The sequence below is a fragment of the Mustela nivalis genome (assembly GCF_964662115.1).
Source record: "Mustela nivalis genome assembly, chromosome: 13".
Classification (NCBI taxonomy): Eukaryota; Metazoa; Chordata; class Mammalia; order Carnivora; family Mustelidae; genus Mustela; species Mustela nivalis.
The window spans coordinates 13,325,887-13,352,733 of NC_139032.1; the positions used below are offsets into that span (position 1 = coordinate 13,325,887).

Genomic DNA, 26,847 nt, shown 5'->3' on the forward strand with positions numbered 1-26,847 from the left:
TGCTACAAGTTTGGTGGTGGAGGAAGTTTACCCTGAAGGGCTAGTACACTGGAGGCACGTGGGTGATGAGAAGAGCCAGTCCTGTGAAGGTCCACAGGGACCATTAGGGGCTAAAGGAGGGGAATGCGTGAGGCATGAGTGGAAACCAGGTGATCTCCCTGGGGGATCTTCGTAAAGGACTTGGAATGCAGTGCAGGAAGGAATGCCCAACTGGAAGCAGTCTTCACCACCACCCGATCTAAGTGCCATTTTCGCACATGAAGATACAGACTCCAAGGCCACTGCCTTGCCCACAGTCTTGATTCCTCACCCGGGGCTCCTTCCAGCACGCCATGCCACGCTGCCATTCCTAGCCGCTCGGCCGGAGAACTTAATCTTCTCCCCTGGCGCAAGTGGAATTGAAGCAACGAGACTCATTTATTCTAAGTGTGAGAACGATGGGAGATGGAATTATTTGTGGGTGTTGTGGAGGGACACAACGGCCAAAACACTGCCTCAAGCTGGAAGAGAGGGACTTTGAGGTACAGTCCAGCCTCTGCCGGTGGGGCCCCCTCGTAATTCCGTTACGAGATGCTTTCAGAACTCCAGATGAGGACCGATTCTGCAATCCGCAGGAACTGAAAATGAAACTAGTCAGTGAAGCAGGCAGCTCCAACGGGCCTTTCCACCTTTTCCCAAACTTGTGCGTGTTCAGACCTTGAGGGTGCCATAGGTTAAGAAAGTACAAGGTTTGGTCACAAAATAGCCCGAAGTTTGCAAGGCAAGAGAAAGCAGGCAGATGCAACTCTAGGTAAGCCAATCAAGGCTGGCGGAGGAGGCTGGGGGACAGGGAGCAATAGCAAATTTAGTGACCGGCTAAGGTACAGACAGGGCTGGGACCATCCGCTCCTCCTGCCCCTTCCTTTATCTCCCTCTCTTGTCTCCCCTGGGTCGGTCACTCGGCCCCCCGAGGTTAAAAGTACTGCGTTGCGAGCGGTGATTTCGGAAACAAAGAGTTAACCTATCAAAAACTAACACCGGGGTGGAGAGAGAGACCACACCCCGAGGGAGCGCGGAGCCAAGTCACAGGAGAAAAATCCTATTGGCATCGAGGAGGCAGGAAGCCCGCCCCTGGGCGCGGCCTGCAGGGGGCAGGCTGTCGCTCGGGAACGCGGGGGCAGTACGAGGCCTGAGTAGGTGCGCCCCGCAGCCGCCCGCAAGGTGCAGGGACCCCCGCGTCTCACCTCCGCCCCGTGCGCTCTCGCCGGCTCGCGAACCCCGCGCCGCGCTCCACCGCTGACATGTGTGCCGCCCCGATGCCGTCCCTGGCGCACATCTTCCGAGGGACATTCATCCACTCCACCTGGACTAGCCCCATGGAGGTGCTGCGGGATCACCTCCTCGGAGTGAGCGACAGCGGCAAAGTAAGCGGGCGCGGGGTCCGGGCGCACCCCGACGGGCGCGCGGACAGGTGGAAGGAATCGCGCGCGGTGCGCGGCCGAGCCGGGATTTGCTCGGCGCTGAGCGGGAGTCGCGGCTCCGGAGTTGAACTTGAGGGTTTGACTCTCGGAGAACGCCGGGAGAACCCTGGCGCTAGGTTCGTGGGCTGGCCTGGGAGTAACACGTTCCCAGAAGCTGGGAGCTGGGGAGTACGCACTCCCACGGGTGGTTAGACAGCCGTCCAGGCTGCAGTGGAAGGGAGAGCAAGGCTATGCCCTCGCAAATCTTAAGAAATCATTAAGAAACCGAAACTTGGCTTCATTCATCTTTGTGTCTGCGGCGCCTGGCACAGTGCCTGGCACAGGCTAGGCGCTCCGTAAATTTGATTGAATTTATTGTGGAAGAAATAAGAGAGGAGAGGGACACTTGGTTAATGTTGGTTAGCCCGTTCGGCGCACAGAATAAGCAAAGAACTGATTTCATTCACTTGCTCCCTCCACAGACAATGTACCTACGATTCCAGCTAGATAACTTATAATACTAGAAAGGGTAGTCTGCGAGAAATTATCCACGTGCCCCCTGCCTCCCCATAGCCATTTTCCCATTTGCATCAAAGTAAGCAGTTCCATTTCAAGGCTCAACATGTCTTCTATGAGTGTATCTTCTATACTTCTTTTTTCCAAAATCGGGATTTCCACAAACGACCTAGGTGACTTGATGTCTGATATTTACTGTTCATACACACGGTGGTAACAGCATCAGCAGTGGCTTGGCTGGTTTGATAAGTGGAGGCCATTCCATTTTTAGCCGAAAAAAATAAAGATGAGGTTGGGATATTTTTGAGCTTTTTCCCAACTACCAGTCTGGTTAGCAAAAGTACACCTATTTGTGACTTGTCAGCTTGAAGTTACTATTCCTGACTAAAGATGCTTCCCAGTCAGTGACAGTTTTGAATCGTGACTCTTACATTTGGGGATAAGTGAACCCTGTTTTCTTATGGTGCTTAAAAAATATTCTCTCTGTGCATATTCAGGGCGCCTGCTGCTGTGTTTCCAAGGTGATGGAATTCTCAGAGCTCCCCCAAATGGGGAGACTTCAGTAAACCCCCAGACTGTTTAATTATTGCCTTGTGTACTTGACCGTCAAGTTTGGGGGAACCTTAGGCTTGGGGCAAGTCCCAAGAAGCAAAGGAACAGAGACCTCTACACGGGGGAGAAATTAGAGAAGATTGCCTATCACAAGGAGCTGTTCAACTCTTGGGTATCTTTTTTTAAAAATTAATTTCCCATATCCAGAACTTTAATTGGTAAGAAGGCAGGCAAGAGGGTGGGTTTGAAGACTGTCTTCAACCAGTAGAGAGGAGTCAGAAAAGGAAATAATTTATCTAAAAAAAAAAAATTACCTCTTCTGGGGGTTGTACAGAAGGAAGTCATTGTCAGGGAGTCTATTTCCCACTGAGGAGCATACTGAATGAAGTTTTAAATTTAGAAAAATGCCATTCCCTCACAAGATAAAATTAGCTAGGAATTGGATACAAAGGTGAGTTAACCAAGTGCCTTGTAAACCATTGTAATCAGTGAATTGGTAACTGTTGATTTCTCTTCTAGCTGCAAGGCAGTTGATTGTGGACTTCATCTATGTGCCCCATATATTGCAAGATTTGATTTCTCCCATTTTGAAAGTGGGAATGCTTTGCCTTTCTAGTCATTGAGGTAATATTTCTTCAAAAAATGTCAAGATTCTTTTATCAAATGATCTCCCCATAAGATAAATAAGTGTGGAGTCATCATGACGTTTACATTTTTACTGAGCTCCTAAAGCTGTTTGCTCGAGATGATCAGATACATTGAGTGGGTGTTTTTTAAAATGCTGGTTCCTGGGGGGTCGTCCTTGGAGAATGTGAATCTATAGGCCTGGAGTGAGCCCCAGGAAATGGCATTTCAGCAAAGGTCCCAGGAGATTTGGAGGCAGGTAGCGGTGGGCTACATTTTGGGTGACCACAGTGTATATGTTGTGTGTTGGGACCAGTTGTGTGGGGTCTGGGGACCTAGTTCTTCATTTGGAGCTCCCGATTGGGGTTGCGTGAGAGAGAGAGGTGGCATGACCTCCTCTATCCTCTCCTTTTAGACCTCATCTCTCATGTCCTGTAACTTCATTTAGACCCAGAACATGATAATGACCAACTACTTTGAATTCATTAATTAAAGCTCACTCAAAATTAAGTTAGTTTTAAAAATGCTGTGGTCAACCTTTTAGTGTTGGTCTTTTTGAATTCAGAGTTAGTTTTTCCTACTTGAGAGGCATGTACCTTTTAAAAAGAAAGACTTCAGCACGACTAATTTATTTGCAGATACTTAATTAAGTCTGGAGATGCTCTGTGCTCTGATATTACCAAATACTTGATTCTTCCCACATAGAACAGGATCAGGTTGACTTTAAACTTGCCTAAAAGATGCCTTGGGTCTTTTAATGCACACTTAACCTGGAAGCAAGCACGAGGAAGAGACTCATTTTGGGGGTAGTGTCCTGGCGTGGCAGGAGCAAGTCCTATGGAGCTTGGGTTCAAGCTCGGTCTTCACCACTTACTTTTTCCGAGACTGTGAACGAGACTTTTAACTTGCCTGAACCTCCATTTCCTCATCTGTAGAATCAGATTTTCTATTGCTAAATATTAAATGAGATAATTTATGAAAATGCCTGGCACTTAGTGGATACTTAACACAACCCTGTTCATTCTGTCTTCTTCTTTCCTCTGCTCCTAGTGATGTGGTTTTTGAATGTTGGTGTGTTGATGTTGGTGGGGTGAGGTCCAGCACTAACAGCCAAGAAGGAATTCTTGAGATATCTTTGGTGCAAAATAGTGGTTTTATTAAAGCACAGGGACAGGACCCTTTGGCGGGAAGAACTTTTGCCTGCTGTTCCCTACTGCTCTGGGGTTGTGAGAGCAACCCTGGAGTTGGGAGAAGTAAAGATAAGGGAGCTTCTAAAAGGACTTTCATCTGCTAAAGAAGACTCAGGATCCTGGAGGAATATTGCAACCTGCTTATCTCAAGTATTTGTCAATGAGCTGTAGGTTATAAGGACATTTAATTTTATCTACCTTTCCTTCTGCCTTTAATTTCCCACATCACTAGCCAACCCTTAACCTCTTGCTCACTGTTGCTTTTTTTTTTTTTCTTTTTTTTTTTTTTGCGTGTTTCCACATGGTGGCACCATTGCAGACCAACAAGTAGAGAAGAAAGCCATGGTCTGCGAAGCACTATGTGGGAAGAGGGGGCCACAAGATCCAGCTCTGAAGCCTCACAGCTCATCTCACTGGCTGGCTGGGACACAGAGATGCATCTGGGAAGAAAGAGCTAACAAGCATTTATTGACAGATTCCCTAGTACATCATATTTAGTGTCCCACTGGGTCGTTATTCCCACTGATGGATGGGGAAGTTGAGTCGTGTCTTCAGTTCAGGTCATGATCCCAGGGTCCTGGGGTTGAGCCCCACTGGGAAGGGAGTCCACTTCTCCCTCTCCCTCTCCTGCCCCTTCCCCCACTCGTGCTCTCTCTCATCTGCCATCTCTCACTCTCAAATAAATAAAATCTTAAAAAAAAAAAAAGAGGCAGTGTAGTGTGTCAAGAAACAAATTTCTTTTTGTCCTTTTTTCCCCTTGAGTATGGTTGACACACAATGTTACCTTAGTTTTAGGTAAGATATGAACTCTTAAGAATGCTTCTGTCACTTACTACTTATGTGAATTTGATGAAGTTACTTAACATTTCTATTTCCCAGTATCCTCATGTATAAAATACTTAGTATAATCTACCTCATAGGGTTGGGTGGAAAGCTTATGTGAAGTAATGGTTGTGAAGTACATTGATTATGCCTAGTATGTAGCCAGTAGACGTCACGTATGTATGTATGCCCAGTAGACGTCCGTGGTTATCAGCAATGGAGAGGGAGAGAGGTGGACAGGATTGACAGTGACTTAGGTCAAGTCATCGAGATTTGATGACAGAGTAGAGAGATATATGTGACTGTATTGAATCATATGGTGGGACACTCATTTTCCCAGCTTCCTGGTGGTGACATTCTGACATGCGGGGGGTTGGCTAAGAGGCTTCTTGGAAATATTTTTCTCCTTAAGAAATGTGGGAAGAGAAGGTCTTCCTTTCTTGGACACTTTCATGCGAGGAGTGGGGCTGCTGCTGCCGCCATCATTTGAGACTCTGAGGAAAACATTAAGAGAACCTCAGAGACACGTACCTAGTCTGTCTTTGAACATCATCAGATATGTCCATGAATAACATCACTGGACAGTTAACTGTCCCTAGAACTTCCTGCTGCTCATTGCCCTCAGACTTCTGCGTGATAATGAAATGTCTTTTTTATCTACACCTCTGTTAATTGCAGCCCAGGGCACCTCCAATGACTGTACTGCTTTTTTCAAAGAATTGTATTATTTTTCAAAGGACTGTTCACTGCCTTCTGCTTTTCCCATTTCTGTCTTCTTATTGAACCAAAATGTCAGTGCCTTTTCAGGAACTCCTGTCAGTAGTCAAGCCTGTTCGGTTTACCTCTGGGTATCTTTGTATATATAATCCTTTCCATTGTCATTGACCTTGTTTAGCCTTTCATTGTCTCTGGTTAAATGAACAGAGGAGCCCCCTAGTTGTTTGCTGTCCCCCATTCCGATATTGCCTCCTCACGCCTGACGGTTCTGTTATTGGAGCATGGGTAGAATCACATATCTCCTCTGTTATAACCTCCCTCTGGCTCTCTGTTCTCTCTAAGATCCAAATGCCCCTGATGGACTTTCTAGGCATGATGTGATTTGGCCCTAGCCCGCTTTTCTAATACGTCCTCCTTCTCTCTGGCAAATAGGAGGAGGATTCCCATGACTGGTTTACACCACAAGGTATCCATGAGCTGAGGGGTATCTATCCCTGCCAATTTCTCACTGTTTTCCAGCACATCGTGTTCTTTTTTGCCTCCTTTGCGGGTGCCAATCTCAGAGCCTGGAATAGTCCTTCTTTTTATATCCTCCACTCCACCTCTTTTGAAATAAAATCTTGCTTTTCCTTCAAGATACCATTCTGATGTTGTCTTCTCCAGTTTTCCTGGCCATCATCCTTCAGGTGGAATAGGTTACCTTTTGTTCTGCCATAGATGTTGGCATGGATGGTGAAGCCAATGTCTTTCCAGTAGTCAGGAGCATGGCTTCTGGAGTCAGACTATGTGGATCAGAATCTCAGCTCTGCCTCTTACTTGGATGAATTTTCTATCGTAGCTGAGCTGTGACAGCCTCATTTACAAAATGTGGACAACGGCAGCACCTTGAGGGAATGGTAGCACAGACGAGATAGTGTATGTAAAGCATCTGGTACCTAGTAATTGCACAATAAATATTGGTCCCTGCTCTTATTTTTCTTTCACTAAAGTAATTATTGCATATTTACCTTTCATCATGCTGAACTTTATAGAACGTTCTCACTCACTGAGTTGATGTGAAGTTCTTTGACAAATGGGAGGTGAGCTAGAGAGAAGGTAACATACTGTGCATTGGACTCTGACAGATTCTTTGAATATCAACAATCCTGAGATGAGATAGCATCATCATCGTCTTTTTCTTCTTCGTCATCCCTCCTTTACAAATGAAGAATGGAGACTCAGCCGTCACAGCAAGGAAATGCCAAAGCCAAAGCCAAGATCCACACCCCTGCCGGTCTGATTTCCAAGGTCTCTGCTCTGTCCAGGAGTTCCTACTGCCTCCAATCATGAGGAGGACTGAACCTCTATCATCCCCAGGGCCCCTCAGCATTGTCCTATTGTTTCAGTACAAATTAGATGGTCAGTAAGTGTGTTGAATGTGGTGTGTCATACAAAGACTTTCATGTGTCATGTGTAAAAAAAAAAAGACATTTCTAATTCCAGAGATTTTTTTGTCAAATTGAATTGTCGTTGATGCACAATGTTACATTAATTTCAGATGTACAACAGTGATTCTACAAGTCTATATGCTGTGCTCACCACAAGCGTACCTACCATCTGCCACCATCCAACGTGACTACAATAGCACTGACTCTATTTCCTACACGGTACCTTTCATCCCCGTGAATTATTCTTTCCATCACTGGAAGCCTGGATTTCTCACTCTCCTTCACCTGTTTTGCCCATCCCCCTTCCTCCTGTCCTCTGGCAACCATTAGTTTGTTCTCTATATTTATGGGTCTGTTTCTACTTTTTGTTTGTTTATTCATTTGTTTTGTTTTTTAAGTTCCCCGTACAGGTAAAATCCTATGGTATTTGTCTTTCTCTGTCTGACTCATTTCACTTAACATAATAAATACCCTCTAGATACACCCATGTTGTCGCAAATGGCAAGATCGCATTTGTTTTTTAAGTTCGAGTAAGAGTCCGTCATATATTCACACCACATTCGTCCGTTGATGACTGCTGTTGACTCTTGGGCTGCTTCCCTATCGTGGCTGTGGTAAATAATGCTGCAGTAAACATTGGGGTGCATGTATCTTTTTCAAATGAGTGTTTTCATTTTCTTTGGGTAAATACCCAGTAGTAGAATTACTGGATCGTATGGTGGTTCTATTTTTAACTTTTTGCAGAATCTCCATACCGTTTTCCAGAGCAACAACACCAGTTTATATTCCCACCAACAATGCACAGGGGTTCCTTTTTCTCCACGTCCTTGCCACCACCTGTTATTTCTTATCTTTTTGACTCTTGTCATCCTGACAGGTGTAAGATGATTTCCCGGAGAGATTTTTTTTTTTTTGAAAATTTTAAAAGATCTTATTTATTTGAGAGAGAGAATGAGAGAGGGCAAGAGAGAGAGCATTCGAGTGGGGAGGGTCAGAGGGAGAAGCAGACTCCTCGCTGAGCAGGGAACCTGATGCAGGACTCCATCCTGGGACACCAGGATCGTGACCTGAGCCAAAGGCAGTTGCTTGACCACCTGAGCCACCCAGAGAGATTTTTAAAAAGCACAGTTGGACGTATTTGAGGCTTTCGAGCAACACTGCTGGGTGTAAACAGTTTGCTTCCCTTCTGCGTCTCTAACATTTCCTGTTCCTGGAATTTCTCAGCAATCATTTTTTAAGAGTGAGCAATAAAAGGTGATGATCTCTCAGGAGATCTTACCTCACACATGATTTTGACATTGTTTCCTACTTTTTAAAAAGCCATATCCTTTTCCTTTGTGAAGACATTTTTTGGTTAACCTTATTAAATTGATCTATTAATTCTAAATGATAAATCACATTAACTTTAAATTTAACTTCTAACTGAGATCTGGTTTTCAAAGTCTTTCAACTATTATATTAGGCGCTTCTGCTTGTGAAATGCTGATTCCCCCTCGCCCCCCCCCCCGGCATTATTTATTCAGGCACTATTACCTGAAACCATTTCACTGCAAATTACCCTCAAGTCTTTTCTTCCCCTCTTGGCCTGGCTCCATTTGATGCCCTCATGACTCCTGTTTCTATAGTCACAGTGCTCTGTCTCTTCTCAGCCTGTTACTGTTTTGTTTTGTTTTTTAAGATTTTATTTATTTATTTGACAGAGAGAGATCACAAGTAGGCAGACAGGCAGGCAGAGAGAGGTGGGGAAGCAGTCTCCCTGTGGAGCGGAGAGCCCTATGCGGGGCTCGATCCCAGGACCCTGAGATCATGACCTGAGCCGAAGGCGGAGTCTTAATCCACTGAGCTACCCAGGCGCCCCAATGTTACTGTGTTTTTAAAAATTATTTTGACAGAATGAACCTTTTTCAGTAAAAAACCACACCTGAAAACTCAACTGTATCTATCTTAATTTATCAAGAAGCTACTGATTGATGAGTAGTTAAAAAGAAACATCTTGGAGGGTGCCTGGGTGGCTCAGTGGGTTAAGCTGCTGCCTTCGGCTCAAGTCATGATCTCAGGGTCCTGGGATCGAATCCCGCATCGGGCTCTCTGCTCGGCAGGGAGCCTGCTTCCCTCTCTCTCTCTGCCTGCCTCTCTCTCCATCTACTTGTGATCTCTCTCTGTCAAATAAATAAATAAAATCTTAAAAAAAAAATCTTGGAAGGCTAAAGCAATGATATAGTAACTGATTAAAAGTAAGGCTTCTTCTAGACTTATGTATAATGCTCTAGAAATGTTAAAGGCCCAATGTTCCCCAGTAACTGAAATGGACAGAAAAAGGGTATCCTGTGATCACAGCCCCCCTCTATGCACCCACAGCCTTATATACAAAACACATTTCCAGAAGGCAATTTTAATATTACAAACCTAGATAATACTTTTGTAGGGCAGGAGTGGAGAGTTGGGAATGTGGAGGAGAACTTTTATGTTGTACCCCATAACTTTTTGTATTGTTAGTTTTTTGTTTCTGTTTCACTTTTATGATTTAACGTAAAGTTTATGATCTTAGAGTGCACACTTCAGTGTCATTTATGACCATCCCCATGTTCTGCAGCCACATCTTTTCCCTAGGTCCAGAAGGTGTTTGTCACCCCTAAGGGAAACCCATTAACCATGGAGCAGTCACTCCCTACTCTTCCTTTCCCCTCTCAGCAACCACAAATTCGCTTGCTTTCTCTAGGTTTGCGTAGTCCTGATGCTGCATATACATGGACACATACAGCATGTGACCTCTTGTGCCTGACTTTTTCACTGAGTTTAGTGTTTTCAAGGTTCACCCAGGTTGTAGCATGAGGCAAGTGCCATTCCTTTTAATGGCTGAATACTTAACTCTGTGGGTATATTTTGTTTATTCATTTGTTGATGGATGTTTGAATTGTTTCTACCTTTTGCCTACCATCAACAGTTCTGTTATCATAACCACTATCCTTGTGCAAGTTTTAAAAACCAGTTTAGGGGCGCCTGGGTGGCTCAGTTGGTTAAGTGGCTGTCTTCATCTCCGGTCATGATCTCAGGGTCCTAGAATGGAGTCCCGCATCGGGCTTCTTGCTCTGCGGGGAGCCTGCCTCTCCCTCTGCCTGCTGCTCCCCCTGCTTGGGGATGCTCTCTCTCTCTCTCTCTCTCCTCTCTCGCTCTCTGGCAAATAAATAAATAATCTTAAAAAAAAAAAAGAGTTTATTATTTAAAATCTTTTTATGGCTCCCCATTGCTTAACTGTGGAGGGAACCTACCCCTGGCCTCTTTGAGTATTTACGTAACTTTCCATATCGTTTATGCCTTTGTGTTTTTGTTTACATTTCTCCTTCGCCTTCCACCTGCTGGATGGATACACCCTTCAAGACTAGTTTAAGTGTCGCTTCCTCAGTGGTGTCATTGTTATCACTCCAGCCCTCCTGTTCCCAGGCCTAGATAATCTCTTTGTGCCCCACTTTTTGCTTGGCACTTCTTCTTCTTCTTCTTCTTTTTTTTTTTTTTTTCAAAGTATAAACTTAGATTCTGTAGGAAATGCTATATTACCAAAACAGTATCATATCCCCAGCATCCAACCCCCTCCTTTTAAAAAAAAATATTTTATTTATTTATTTGACAGAGAGAGAGAGAGAGATCACAAGTAGGCAGAGAGGCAGGCAGGGGTGGGGGGGAAGCAGGCTTCCTGCCGAGCAGAGAGCCTGCTGCAGGACTCGATCCCAGGACCCTAAGATCATGACCCAAGCCGAAGGCAGCGGCTTAACCCACTGAATCACCCAGGTGCCCCTGCTTGTCACTTTTTTTACAGCTTTCATTTTATCTCTTGAATATCCCCTGTAACCTCACCTGGGAGGCAGAGGCTATGCCTTTATCACTTTCGTATCCACAACTCTTAGCATACGGTAGGCACTCAGATGAATATTTGTTGGATAAATAAATGGTGTTTGGATTTTCTCATCACAAGATAACCAGGTTGGAAAAGTTCACTTTAGGAGTCAGCAAAATGCGCAGCTAGTTAAAAATATCTTCCAAATAACCAATTGTTTGAATAAGAACTCGGGGTTTTTCTAATCTCGACGCTTGATACAACGTATTTGGCCACTGGGAGTTGTAATTAGTTTCATGTCCTAGTGAATAATTAAGAACCTGGAAAAGTAGGTTTTAATTGGAACTCTGAGACCTCATAAAATTCTCAAATGTCTTTAACTCGGACTATGTTAAGGATCTGGAATATTGTAGATTATAGAGACCTGCTTATTCCCTTTGGTTTTATATTGTGGTTTGTGAAGTGTTCACTTCTTCATAAAATGGTAATTTCCTTAAAATATTGCTTGTAAATTGCCACTTACAATTTACAGTCCTGGAACATGGTAGGTCCTCAATGAATAATAGCTCTTATTATCCATCTTCTGTCCCTCCTAGTACCTAGAGTTTTAGCACAAATGGGTATTCGGTAAACGCTTGTGAATAAAAGAAAGGACAGAACAGACCACTGTGCTATGTATCCTATTCCTTTGGGAGCGCAGATGGGGCAGAGGTTTCCCTCCATACTATTCATCTAGAAGTTGTTTTCCTCCTGCCGTGTGTGGAGTCGTCTCATGGAAACCTTAACCCTTTTGGAAGTATAAAGCACAGAAAGAAGCCACTCTAGGTCCCCGGGCAGTAGGACCATGGGAACCTCCCCATGATGCAGCCTGTTGTGGCCTCCCCAGTCCTGTGGGGCTAGTACACTTGGGGCGCGTACAAACCGATAGCTGGTAAGGAAAGAGCAAAGACTTCAAGGAGTTGGGATAAAGGGGGGAGCCAAAGAGAGGCAGCTTTTGCCTTATTTGCGCTCAGAGTCAAAAATCAAATGAGCATGGAAAAGTATAAAATTTCTAGAAGAGAAAGCTGCCGAGTATCATGAAGTGTGAAGCCAGAGGACTTGGTTATTTTAAAGAGAGGCTTCATGAAGGCAACCCTAAGGAAGTGACCTTGGAATTGAGTTTTGAAGGTTCAAAGGGAGATCATTAGGCAAAGAAAGATAGAGGAAAAAACTGTGCAGAGACTCAATGGGGAGAAAGAACTGGGAATGCATTGGCAGAGGCTGGAGAAGGAAGGTTGGTGGAAATAGATGAGGCCAGAGCGAGAAGCATCAGGCTATTGTAGGCTTTTTCATTTATCCCAGGGCAATGCAGTGGGCAGCCAGGGAAGGATATTAGGTTAGGTAGAGGAAGATAGATCGGATTTGCATTGAAAAATGTATATGTAAACAAGGATTGCAGAGTAACAGAGTAAAACTGCAGGTAAACAGACTAGACTGTGGAGAAGGGCAAGAGTCATTGCTAGAGGAGATGAGTTGGAAGTCATTGCAGTGGACCAAAAAAGAGATACATAGGCGGTGGTAGAGTTGGAGAGAAATGGCAGATCTGTGACATAAGAGGGAGGCAAAAATCAGTGAGATTTGGTGACCAGTTGGATAGAAAGGACTAGGGACTATCTTCCCCTGGGTTGCAAGCTTATACAACTGGATGGATGTGTTCCCCATCACTGGTTGAGAGACCAGAAGAAGAGGTCCACCCAGGAAGGGCAGACTCAGAGGTCTGTTACGGTCATGCTCAGTTGGGATGCCCCTGTGACATCCACGTGGACATAGTAGGTGTTGGCTTGTAGGTCTGAAGCTCCGAGCAGATATCTGAGATCTGAGTGGGAGATGTAAAATGTGGAATAAGGGGTGAGAAGAGAACAGGGATATATTAACTGCAGTGGTTGAGTTTGGATTAAAAGAGAATGAGTAGGATGAGAAGAGCAACCCAAGGGTCAGAGGGTAATCATGGGAGGGTTGTGTTATAGAAGGCAAAGGATGGGGGACCACTTCAAGAAGGAGGGAACAGAGCAGGTGGTAGATGTTACAGAAGGAATAATACTGGGAAAATGTGCAATGGATTTAACAACCTGAGGTTATTGTTGACCTTAAGAAAACTTATTTTGCTGAAGAAAGAGGATGACAATCTGCTTGATTTGGGTTTTGGAATGGGCAGAAGATAAGAAAATGCAGATGGTGATCATAGACAACTCTTTTGAGAGAATAAATGTGTAATATTTTTGTTTATCCCACCAGAAAAATAATAGGGTACCTTTACTAGTAATAAAATACAAATAAATCACGTATGTTTTGTTCTCCAATTCTCAGGTTATGTGAGGACTCTTTATACAAATGTCTCACTTCCGTAAGTTATGTAAGCATGCTGGTATTGCCCACTTGCAAATGTTTGAGTAGATGCCAAGGCTTTGGCAAACATGTATATGCCACAGCTTAGAAGTAGCTGCAGCCTACTTAATAATCATTTTACTGTCTTATCTCAGAAATAAAATTTAGCATCTCATTGTTACTGGAAATCTTGGGGGTTCAGACAGTATTTTCATTTTCTAGTGCAGGTTTCTAGGAGTGAAATCATTCTCATGTTAGTAAGATCAAATGGGAGAGGCCTAATTTTTCCTTAGTTTCGAGATCTTTTTTAAATGATTAAACAAAAATAAACAAATGGAATGAGGAAAGACAAAAACCAGATGTTTTCCTTATTTCAAGATGCAGTTTGATTACAGGAAAGCATTTTGGGGCTTCCAGTTTCTCTAACGCCACTGAGAAAACCTCACTCCTTCCTTCCTTCCTGGTGGATTGCTTACAAAAGAAGATTTAATCCAGCTGAGAAAAACAACTATAAATGACTCATGCTAAGAAGGAGAAGGCAGTCCTTACGTGTATGAACACAGCCTTGTGCAATCATTCTCATTTTCCCTCTCTGTCCAGACACTCAAGTAGAAGAAGAAGGAAAATAGGAAAACTTGTGCTCGATTTATGCAAGTTGAAATTAGAATGAGGAGAATTATACCCAGAAACCTGGAGAGGACTGGATGCTTCCAAAATGCCCAGTCATTGGACAGATAGAGTAAGAAGTACAAGGAGAGGATGTAGAGATACAGTAAAGTGACCAATGGCAATAAAACTCACATCAGTTACATTGAGTCCTTTGTTTGGGCTTCTCCATCTTTTTGTCCAGAGCTTGAATACTCTTGTCTCTCATTCTCCCCTATGCATACCTTATCCATCACCTCCCCCTAAAAACAGCCAGATTTTTCTAGTTCTCCCTGATTTTTCCCTTCTGTGAGTTTTCTCAGCTCGGTCTGTAATGCCAATTTGGCCCGTGCAAACATGCTGCCATGCGTTGTTTTCAGTTTCCTATATGCGCCCATATTTTATTTCCTCAGCTAGAAGATAAACTCTTGAAAGGTGAGGATCATTTCTTACAGATCCCGGAATCCTTAGCAGTCTGATGGGCATATATGTGCCTTTCAACAGTGTGTGCTGCCTTGGATTGTTACCCATTGAAATGCATGGCACAATGTGACAAAAGGGAGGTCGAGAAGCATATTTTAAGCAACTTCCTGCCAAATCTTGGGATTTCTCCTCCCCAACTCTGTACGCGGTGATTTGATTGCCAGGCGCCCAGTCACAGGCTCTTGGCATGCACAGATGTGACTTTGACAGATGAACCTGAAGGTGTCTCCGATTTTATTGAGGTTTATGACTGAATTCCAGAAGCTGCGTGTTGGCCTACTAGTTGGTATCACTTGGCGAGCACACGAGCTGCCCTGGTTTGTCAGCACCTGCACCTCAATGTAATTCCCCATCCTGGGCATATATATATATATATATATATATATATATGCATTTGTGTGTGTTTGTGTGTATATATATATATATACATATGTATGTATATATATATATGCAGTAACTCTCATGAAACAGTTGGAAAACAACCCAAACTTGGCATTTTTAGAAAATGTTGGAATGTTCTTGAGAAAACTGATAAGCAAAGGAAGACGGACTGCCATGAAAGTAGTTTCTTTTCACTAGTGGTGCCGCTGCCGTGAGCTCCAAGCTCATCTAGTAAATAGAATGTGCTCAGCAAATATTTGGGGGGTGAATAACCAAGAAAATGATTATTTCTAATAAAGGCAAAAGATTTGTATAGCATTTCTTTTTTTTTTTTAAAGATTTTATTTATTTATTTGACAGAGAGAGGTGACAAGCAGGCAGAGAGTCAGGCAGAGAGAGAGGGGGAAGCAGGCTCCCCGCTGAGCAGAGAGCCCGATGCGGGGCTCGATCCCAGGACCCTGAGATCATGACCTGAGCGGCTTTAACCCACTGAGCCACCCAGGTGCCCCTTGTATAGCATTTCTGATGTATCAGCCACTGGTCTAAGTCTTTGATATATACTAACTAAATCTTTGCAAATCTTTGCAACAACCCTTGAGTACCATTATGTCTCCATTTTTCAGGTGAGGAAACTGAGTCATAACAATTTAAGGGACATTTGTTCAAGGTCACATAGCTGGTAACTAGCAGAGTTAGGATTTAAATCCATATGGTCTAGTTCTTAAGTCTGTACTTTGAGCTGCTCTGGCACCAATGAAAAACTACGCTGTTGCCCAGCTGTGCCGGGGGCGTTGCGGGGTGGGGGGATTCACGGCAGCCTTAGGGCATAGTCAGCACTTTCTGTGGTAAAATTTTTGCTTGCTTTTGGCTTTTTATCGCACAAAAGAAAACTCCTAAGGTGTTCTTACAGTTTGTCAGTGCTCCTTCCAAAGCGATTCTGTGTCCTTTCCGAGATCCACAATTAGCTAATTCTTAACCAGGTTTTCAACAACACTGTTGCGTTGTTACATGTGAGAGCTTTAGAAACAGTGAGTAGTTTGGCCTGGGAGTTGTGGGAAGTAAACTAGGATCAGTTCATAGCCGCCATCCATCTTCACCCAGGAAAGAAATTTGTAAGGCCAGGAGCTGGACTTCTGAGTCTCTTTCATGACTTTGGGAGTTGAGTTTGTGGAGTTCGGAGAAGCTTACAATACGTCGGACATGTGAAACCAGACGTTAGAAATTGATAAACAAACAAAACAAAGCATACAAACACACACACAAAGAACTCCAAAAATCCAAACTAACAAAAAAAGAAATTGAAAAACATTTGGTTTTCCAGGGGAAACTGGGGAAAGCTTTGTGATTAATGTGACCACTGAGACAAAGAAGTTTTCAATTTCACTATATATGATAGAAAAAAATAGAAATTTAAAAAAACGTGGGTTTGAGACCCAGGAATGGTGCCCTACATCTGAACCTCCAGGAGGAGGCAATTTTTATTATTTCTTACAACTGTGTCCCATCCAGGGAGCAAATGGGATGAAGAGAGGGGAGTTGTAAATCAAACAAACAGAAAGAAAGATAAAGCTTTTTTTTCTCCTTAAACTTAGAGAATATGACGTCAAATACCATTCTATAGTTGCCACAAAAATACAACAGGAAAGTTGGATTGGACCCACAGGTTTGACTAATGATGCTGTGTTCATGAAAACACATAATTATCCCAGAGCTCTTGAAATGAACCAGTTGCAGTAGTTTGGGAGGGGGAGGGAATTTGCACATAAGAATTTTAAGGATAGAATTCTTGTTAGCAAAAATGACTCTCCTGGAACTATATAAAGGATACAGCAAGAGGCAAGGAGTATTCATAAAGTCTGAGAACAAACAAAGCTTATTTTTGTCTTCGTCCAGTACAGATCTTTTTCAGACCTTAAAAACCGGACTTTTGTGGAGCTGTGTGTAAAGGGGACTTTATAAAATAATCAGTATTATGGGAAAATATATTAGTCTAGAAGTTAGGATACCTGAACTGGAGAAGGGATTATTCAGACGATTGTGTGTTCATGGGCTAGTCAGTATTCTTTGTGCATCTTCTCTGTGAAATGGGTACAGGGATGTGGTCCTCTCGAAAGGATTTTTATTTTCTTCTTTTGGGAGCTGGGGACCTCTGGGGCTGTTGTGCATTTCATCAGAGCTTACTGCTCACTGCTTCTCTTTCAGACTAGAAAAAAAGACCTTGATGCTTCCCCTCTGTTCTACAAGTGCTACCTAAAAACACTACTTAAAAGGTCTTAGGCAACATATAATTATTTTGTAACTAGAGGGCCCTTTGGAGTATCTTGCCCAGTCCATGGCCATACCGCCCTGAACACGCCCTATCCCGTCTGATCTCGGAAGCTAAGCAGGGCTGGGCCTGGTTAGTACTTGGATGGGAGAGTGTCTTGCCCAGCGGATTTATGGAAACCGGTAGCACTGGTGTTACTTTATACCAGGCAGACTTTGGAGCATTTTACTTGTGTTATCTCATCTAATGCTCATGCCCACTTTATGAGGGAGGTAGTCTTATTGCCATTTTATGGAGGAAACAAAGGTCTAGTGAGATTAAGTAATCAGTTGTCAATGTCAAACAGCTGATAACTGTTGGAACTGGGATTTTAAAAAAATATACCTGGAGAGAAAGTCCACAGACATGATAGGAAATCTCCAGTGCACAAAAGGAGATGGAGTGACTAGAGAGTGTCCTTCCTTGTTCCAGTAGCCTGGACATGGTATTGCCCTCTTCCAATAGGCAACTGGTTTCTGTTTCCAATTTCTTGTTTTGTTTTGTTTTTTAAAGATTTTATTTATTTATTTGACAGACAGAGATCACAAGAAGTAGGCAGAGAGGCAGGCAGAGAGGGGGTGGGGGAAGCAGGTCCCCTGCTGAGTAGAGAGTCTGACTTGGGGCTCCATCCCAGAACCCTGGGATCATGATCTGAGCCGAAGGCAGAGGCCTTAACCCACTGAGCGACCCAGGTGCCCCTCCGTTCCCAATTTCTTATGTATTTCTCTAAAGATCATGTACAAAACATACAAGCTAATATATATGTTATATATTAAAATATTGTTATGTGTTCTTTTCTTTCCCCAGCAAATAGTGGTACCCTAAATGTACTGTTAATGCTTTGTCTTGGACATTTGTTCTGTATTCTGGAAATGATGAGGAAATAGAAACATATTTATTGATTTACTTATTTATTTATATTTTTCACTAGATTACTGGCTTATTGTAAAAGGAAACAACTCAAGAGCAGCCAGATGGGAGAAATACTTAGCGAGGTGTGGGGAAAGGGCATGGAGTGCTCCAGTCTTGAAGCTCTCCAAACTGCACCCCTGTGGGCTTCTGTGAAGGCTCCGTTATGTAGGCAGGATGGGTTAAATCACTGACCATGGGTGTTCTATTTAACTTCCAGCCCCTTTCGCTTCCTGGAAGTCGGGGTGTAAGACTGAAAGCTCTAATCCTCCAGTCATGTGGTTGGTAGAAACGTTTTTCGGTAGATGAGTGACACGTGACCAGAGCTCTCTTTTCGAAGGATAGTCCCTGTGGCCTTAGGGAGCAGAGTGTAGATGGAGATGAGTTTGGAAGCAGGGAGGTTCTTTTTTTTTTTTTTAAGATTTTTTATTTTATTTATTTATTTGACAGAGAGAGAGATCACAAGTAGGCAGAGAGGCAGGCAGAGAGAGAGAGAGGAGGAAGCAGGCTCCCTGCTGAGCAGAGAGCCCGAGCGGGGCTCGATCCCAGGACCCTGAGATCATGACCTGAGCCGAAGGCAGCGGCTTAACCCACTGAGCCACCCAGGTGCCTGGGAGGTTCTTTTTTCAATAATGAACACAGATTCCCACTTCCCCGATTACCATGTAGACAATGTGACCTCCTACTTCTTCCACCTCTAGGGACCTCTGTTCTCTTTCCAGTGCAGCCACGGACCATGGCCTGCCCTGGAATCTTCGAGCTCTGACCAGGACCTGTTGTTCCTCGCCTTGTTTCCAGCCCCAGTTTTCATGGGACAGGGCCTTACCTGATGCTGTGCGGTCTGGCTTTGATAGAAACATAGAAATAAGAAAGCCAGAAAGTCACATTTCTTGAGTTCTTACCCCATGCCTGACGCGTCTCATTCATCATCTCGCTTAATCTTGGGAAGAATTATTCGTTTTCATTTTACAGGTGAGAAACTGAGCCTTACACAAGTTCAGTAACTCATCTAAGGCTTTTCAAATAGTAAGAAGCAGAGCTCGTATGCACACCCAGGTCTTTGTGGATCCTGAGCCTACACACTCAGATGATGCTACCTTTGGGTCTGTTTGGCCTAGGGCAAGGGTTAGAAATAAGGCTGGGGTTAGGATTCACCTTAGGATATACTGGTGTCATCAACCTGATCTCTGCCCTGATGTCCTAGAGATGGCCTGCTCCCAGTTTGCTTTGGGATTCCTGGCTTCTGGGGAGTGGAATGGAGGGTGTGAAGCTCAACCCTGCCCAAGTTCTGTGCACTTGAATTATCGGGTTCAAGTTTAAGAGTCGGCCTTTGTCAACCATCCCTCTATTTTGAAGCCCCCTCCCTCTCTCTTCTTCTTTTTCTGATTCTCTTTTTCCTTCCTTCTAGCCATTTTCCAAATATTTATTTGAGTGTCTTCGTGTGTCTGGTGCTCTGTTTGGTGCCAGGAATCCTAAGGTCTGCGAGCATCAGTGTCTTTTGAGGAGGTTATATATTAATGGAGAGACAGACACCCTCACTTAAAATGACAATGCAGTGAATGAAGAGCTTGTGTGAATTTCCTCTGGCTACTCTAACGAATCAGCTAGACCTGGTAGCCTAAAACAATACACTTTGATTCTCTGACATTTCTGGAGGTCAGAAGTCTGCAGGTAGTTTTACTGGGCCAAAATGAAGGACCCTGTCCCCTCTGAAAGTTCTAAGGAGGAATCTGTTTCTTGCCCTTCCCAGTTTCTAGAGCTGCCTTCCTGCTGTTCTTGGTTCCTGGACCCTCGCTTCATCTTCCAAACCAGCATCTGGCTTCAGTGGTCACCTTGGCTTCTGCTTCTGTGTCAAATCTCTATCTCCCCATTACTAAGGACCCATGATTACATTTAGGACCCACTCTGATCCTCCAGAATAATCTCCCCATGTTATGATTCTTAATTTAGCCACATATGCAGAATCTCTTTTGCTATATAAGATAACATTTACAGGTTACAAGGATTAGGAACCGGCTGTGACTGGCCATTTTTTAGCCCTCCACATTGCTGTTGGCAGATGCATGTAAACAGTGCCAAAGGAGCGCCTTGTCTTGCTTGAGGGCATAGGTCAAAAAGGTTGCAGGGAGTACGCGGTTGACCCTTCACCTGAATTCTAAAAGAGTGGGTGGAAATGAACTTCGATGTCATTACTCCCCAGTTCTGTCTCTCTGTCTTTCCCTTTCCCAGTTTGTTTCCTGGCTCCTTTCACCCTTCTGGGCTCATTAAATCAGCTGTAAACCCTAGGCTTCTCCTGTTGATCCTTTTCCACGATCTTGTCTTTCTTAGATGTCAGCCTCTTGCACAGGGTTCTCATTCACCTCTGTACAGATGACTCCAGTCTCTGTCTCCAGACCTGGATACCATCAGTGCTTCAGTCTTGTGGCCGCCCCTGTTTTAGGGGCAGCTCTGTCGGCAAGTCTTGTTCCTCCACCCTATCTGTTCTCCCTACCCACAAACCAACATCTCCTCCTGGCTTCCATACTTCCATAGTTCTGTCCTTCTGTCCTCGGTCTCTCATCCAGAGTCTTTAGTATATATATATACATGTATATGGACACACACACACACACACACACACACCCCATTTCCTTAACCGTTCCCCCACATCCGTGTACTATCATATTATGTGGGTCCTCTCTTAACATTCTACCCACATCCTGCTACTCTACACTGGCCATTGCCTTCACCCAAATGAACCATTCAAAGGGTAGAGTAAGACTTCTGTCACTAAACTCTTCTCCCAACTTACTTACCATCATTGTTCCATTAATTTTCACATGTGATTCTTGTTAAAGAAAACTTCTAGAGCATGAAGCCTAAACTTAATGTGACATCTCAAGGTTCTCCAGAGTCTAGGCACTACATCACATTCATGTGTTTATCCATCCAGGATTTAGCAATCACCGCTCATATGCTAAGACTGTGGCAGGAAATGGAAGTATGATAACGAGTAAAAACAGACATCTCCACCCTTGTGGAATTTGCCATTTAATGATAAAGACAGATATAAGTATAACATTAATTATGAATACACGTGAGATTATGAATTGCAACTGTAATTAAACCATAGTTCAGGCTTTCATGATGTCTATGATGTGTTGGCCACCATGCTAAACACTTTACGTGCGTTATCTTATTAAATTGCCACAAAGTGTTCATAACTATTATCCCTACTTTATAGATGAGAGAACAGCAGAGAGTTTCAGTAACTTGCTGAAAATTCACGCAACAGGAAAGGACTTAAGCCAGGCAGACTGGTTCTAGATTTTGTCCATTTAGTCACAATGTTGTATTTCCATAAAGAAAAGGTGTCTGGTGCTTTGAGAATCATTAATTGGGGATAGGGATGGGGAATTTGAGGTAGTCAGGAAAGGTGTCCTAAGGAAAGACAACTAAACTGAAATAAGAAAGAGGTATAGAGTTAATCGGGCAAAAGGAAACTAAAGGTGTTTATGCAGAGGGTAGGTTTATGTAAAGGCCCAATGGTGGGGAGAGTAGGGTGCTTCCAGGGTCTGAATGGGGTCAGTGTGGTGGAGCAGAAAGAGTAAGGGAGGTGTAGACAAGGCACTGGATTAGGCTGAAATTGGATTAGGCAACCATCCATCATCACCCTGTAGATCATGTTATAAACTTTTCTTCATCTTAAATGAATTGGGAAGCCATTGAGGGTTTAAGCAGAGGGTAAGAAAGAGATGTGAGAAAAGTTTCTGAATTGTATGCTGAATTGATGAGGTCCCATTCTCTAGAACAGGAACCCTGGAAAGGAACTAGGTTTGGGACTAAGATCATGGATTCCATTTTGGACATGTTGACTTTGAAGTCCCTTGTGAGAAATACTAATGAGCTATCAAGTAAAATGTCAAATACATCAATCTGGAGTTCTTAGAAGTCTAGGTTAGACCTTTAAGTTTGGTTCCTTTATGTATGAAGAGTAGAAAGGCTCAGCACTTGTTTAACTGACCATTTGCACCTGAGAGATGAACTATTGAAAGGCTTCATTCCTACTAAAGAGAACTTAAAGATCTAATTGTGAGGTCTGCATTTATCTTTCTCAGCAGATTTGAATGTGGGGTAATAATCAGGCAGAGTGGGAGGAATTAATTTTAGATTCCTTTTCTACTTTCTACTTTTACAACAGATTACCATTGTATAATCATGTATCCTTCAGTGATAGGAACTAATTTTTGGCAGTTGTGGTTTGGAGCTATTAAAAGAGAAGTGGGGGGGAAAAAAGAAAGAAAGAAAGAAAGGAAAGGAAAGGAAAGGAAAGGAAAGGAAAGGAAAGGAAAGGAAAGGAAAGGTTGTGTGAGCAGGCTTCTCGAGACTGCAACATACCCATAGTGCTTGGATCAAAAATGGATCATCTAGGTTAACTATTGCTGCATCACAGATTGCCTCAAAATGGAGGGGCTTGAAACAACTGTATTATCCTTACAGTATCTTTGGGTTAAGGATTCAGGAGCAGTTCAACTGAAAGACTCAGACTCAGGATCTCTCATGAGGCCTCTGTCAAGATGTTGGCCAAGACGAAAGGCTTGACTCAGGCTGAAGAATCCATTTCCAATGTTCAAGTTGATTTACATTACTATATGCTAGTGCTTACAGTGGTTGGCAGCAATCCATGGCATTTCCACACAAGAGCTTCTCCTAGAGCTACTTCAGTAAACTCATGGCATGGCTGGAGGCTTCCCCCAGAATAACAACCCAAGAGTGAAAGAGCCAGGTGAAAGCTAGAAGGCACATACCATCATACATGCTTCATGCCCAGTGTATCACTAAGTTTGGCCCACTGTAAGGTTGGGAAAGGAGACCAGACTCCACCTTTTGAAGAGAAGAGTGCTGAAGAATCTGTGGACATGTTTTTGAGCCACCACATGGGTGTTTGATATCTGAGTTGTGGAAGGAGCCTCCCCTCTCACCCTGTGTAGAAATTAATTTCTGCTACAACAAACCGAACAGATGGTCAGTCATCCTCTGTGTGGCACTTCCAACTAGGAGAAGTTCACTGTGTTGTGAGTCAGTGACTTCCATTTATACCCACTTTTAATTGTTAGAAGTTTCTTCTATTCATGAAATTGAAAAACTCTGTTGATGAATATTCTATTATTGAAGCTGCTTCAGCTGCTCTGGAGTGACACATTTATGTGATGGTGTATCCATTCTTTGTAAATATGGTAATCTTCTTGGCTTCTTTCTTCTTCGGAGAAATACTGTCATTTCCACTTAGAATTTCCTCTCATGTTTTGATGTCAGGGTTTTCCACAATCTGGTCACCTTCCTGAAAACATCTCAATTCAGTTCATCCCTCCACAACTGCAAACAAGCAACTAGTTCTGTACACAGTGCTTAAAAGGACTTGGCCAAAAAAAGCTGTCCTCACCTGGCACAATAGAGCAAGACTGGGAAAAAATGACTATGAAAACTGAAATCATGCAAAGTAATCTTAAGAATCAATGAGAAGGGACACTTGGGTCACTCAGTCAGTGAAACGACTGATTCCTGTTCTTGGTTCAGTTCCTGATCTCAGGGTTACAAGTTTGAAGTTCCATGTTGGGCCCAGCATGGAGCCTACTTGAAGAAGAAGAAGAAGAAGAAGGAGGAGGAGGAGGAGGAGGAGGGGGAGGGGGAGGGGGAGGGGGGAGGGGAGGGGGGAGGAGGAGGAGGAGAAGAAGAAGAAAGAAGGTGAAGAAGAAGAAGAAGAAGAATCAATGAGAAAATGATGATTATTGAGATCTTTAAAAGCTTTTGTTAAAACCTGAACGATTTTCTTTCCAATCTGAATACATGGGGAAATAAAATAAAAAAAAAAAAAACAGTAAAACAAGTATTCATTTACTACACTCTAATTTAAAACATTAGAAATAGGGAATTACAGTGTTTTATTTCTTCATTAAAAAGCAGTTAGCAAGAGTAGTTTGGACAGTGCTTACGTTTTTCATCTAATTTTATAATTTACTACACAGAGTGGATGTCTTTCGTTTGCCTTGGCAAACTGTCATCCAGCTTCTAGATCAGCTTCCAAGATTTTATCTCTTGAACTCTCAGTGTTATGAAATTTCTCTGAGATATTTCTCTAAGAGTTCCTTTAATAGGAAGTTTTTGCTGGTATCACTTCTTCTAAGACAATCACTGTTCTCCTTTACATTGATACATCCACTCTGCTAATTTCCTCTGGCTGTAGATCTAGAATTTTTCAAATGGTGTTACTGTCAAAATTCCCGTACTCAGCTATTTCTTCTCTAACTCCTTTTGTGTTAGATCCAAATTTCACTTTTGTGCTATGGCTTTTCACTTCTCTACTGAACTTTCATCTGTGTTAGTCAATTCACTCTTTTGATTCTTATTTTTGTAAAATGCCACATGAGTTTATTGCTAGAAGTCAAGGAGGGAACACAACTACACACTTTGCTGTCTGTGTGTGAACTGAGTAACAGATGATAGACCATAGTAACTGCTATTTGAACCACATCGTTGGGGAGCTGGTGTTGTTTAACTAAACTGTGTTATCTGAAATTGATGTGTATCAGATCCATGCAAAGCAAGGGTTGCCTATATTTCTACATATCTGACCTTAGTTAGAATCTGTTTGTATGGGTAGTTATTCCACATTGCTTATTTTGAACTCATGGTCCTTGTGGTTATCAAGTCTCAAACATCTTTACCTTGTGCATTTGATTTTTCTTACATATAAATGTCAGATTCTACTTACATTCTGGTTAAGCTTTCTCCTTTTAGTGTTAGCTTATGGATGTCTTTTTAAAAGTTGATTTTGCTATCTGGGGAATAAATTATCTTTTCCAAGTTGTTATCCTTTTCACATCTAAGCTGTGAAAAAGAACACAGCTGGGGCGAAGCTCAGTGATGTTTCTTGAGATCTCCAGACATGCGTCGGTCATTGTATTAATCAACTCTTTGAATAGAAATATATAACCAGATATGAAATCTCCAACTCTGTCGTCACCCAGTTGCCCTTCTCAGTCTTGTCCAACAAAGCTAACTGGTGCTATCAGATGCCTTTCTGAAATCAAGGCACACTGTGTCAGCAGTTGTCTCCTGAAATACTACTCTGGTTATTGTGTCAAAAATTAACACTACTGACAATACCTGATGTTTACAGAGAGCTTTAACACTTCATAGAGTGTTTTATATATATATCCATTTAAAACTATTTTGTCGGGTGCCTGGGTGGCTCAGTGGGTTAAGCCTCTGCCTTTCGCTTGGGTCACGATCTCGGGGTCCTGGGATCGAGCCCCGCATCGGGCTCTCTGCTCAGCGGGGAGCCTGCTTCTCCCTCTCTCTCTCTGCCTGCTTCTCTGCCTACTTGTGATCTCTGTCTGTCAAATAAATAAATAAAATCTTTAAAAAAAAAACTATTTTGTCTTTTAGGGTCGAAAAATGTGGCACATATATTATTACCACATTTTTGAGAGCAGTAAGTCAGAAAGGGTATGGGATTTGCCTTTTTTCACAGAACTCCTAAATAGCAGAATCTTGATTCTTCAGTATAGTGTTGTTTTTCTAAAAAAAGATTTATTTATTTATTTATTTATTTAAGTTGGAGAGCAGAAGAGGGAGAAGGAGAGAGAGAATCTCAAGCAGACTCCCTGCTGGGCATGGAGCCCAAGTTGAGGCTCAGTCTCCTGAGATCATGAACTGAGCTGAAATCAGGAGCCCAATGCTTGATCCACTGAGCCACCCAGGAACCCTAGTATTTTTTTAACTACCTCAAACTTCTCATATGAGGTGCCTAAGGAAAACAAAGAGAGTCTCTGCAGTGTTTTTCCTTTACTGATTAGACTAGTCTTCCAGTCCTTCCTCCTATAGAATCTGGTACCAGTTTACTAGGAGTACTGGAACAAAGTACTACAAACCAGTTGGTTTAAACAACAGAAATTCATTGTCTCCTAGTCTGGAGACTGAAAGTCTGAAATCACCCTGATATGAGGAAGTGGAGATTGCAACGTTGGAAGTTGGGGGGTAGGAAAGGAATAAATGAAACAAGATGGGATCGGGAGGGAGACAAACCATAAGAGACTCTCAATGTCACAAAACAAACTGAGGGGGGCCAGAGAGAGGGTGGTTAGGTTATGGACATTGGGGAAGGTATGTGCTATGGTGAGTGTTGTGAAGTGTGTAAACCTGGAGATTCACAGACCTGTACCCCTGGGGCTAATAATACATTATATGTTTATAAAAATTTTTTTTAAAAAGTCTGAGATCAAAGTATCAGCAGAGTTTGTTCTTTCTGAGAGATGTGAGGGAAGCATCTGTTCTAAGCCTCTCCCCCGGCTTGTTGATGGCATCTTCTCCCTGTTTTTGTTTTTAAGATTATTTATTTGACAGAGAGAGACACAGGGAGAGAGGGAACACAAGCAGGGGGAGTGGAAGAGGGAGAAGTCGGCTTCCCGCTGACCAGAGAGCCCTATATAGTGCCTAGTCTCAGTGCCCTGGGATCATGACCTGAGCCAAAGGCAGATCCTTAACAACAGAGCCACACAGGCGCTCCCCGACCCATGTTTTTTCCCTTTGTATAAGGACACAATTCCTATTGAATTCAGGCCCATCCTCATGACCTTAATTTTAACTTGATTACCTCTGG

The 26,847-nt window shown here is 43.1% G+C and overlaps 1 protein-coding gene across 1 annotated transcript in view; it reads left to right on the plus strand.

The window, feature by feature from the left end:
• The first annotated feature begins 482 nt into the window (after nt 1–482).
• GDA (guanine deaminase) overlaps nt 483–26,847 on the plus strand; it is a 75,386-nt gene continuing 49,021 nt past the window's right edge. The window contains exon 1 of the mRNA XM_082696597.1: nt 483–1,403. Within this exon, the coding sequence (XP_082552723.1) occupies nt 1,281–1,403 (123 nt within the window). The 5' untranslated portion in view covers nt 483–1,280. The remainder of the gene's footprint in view (nt 1,404–26,847) is intronic.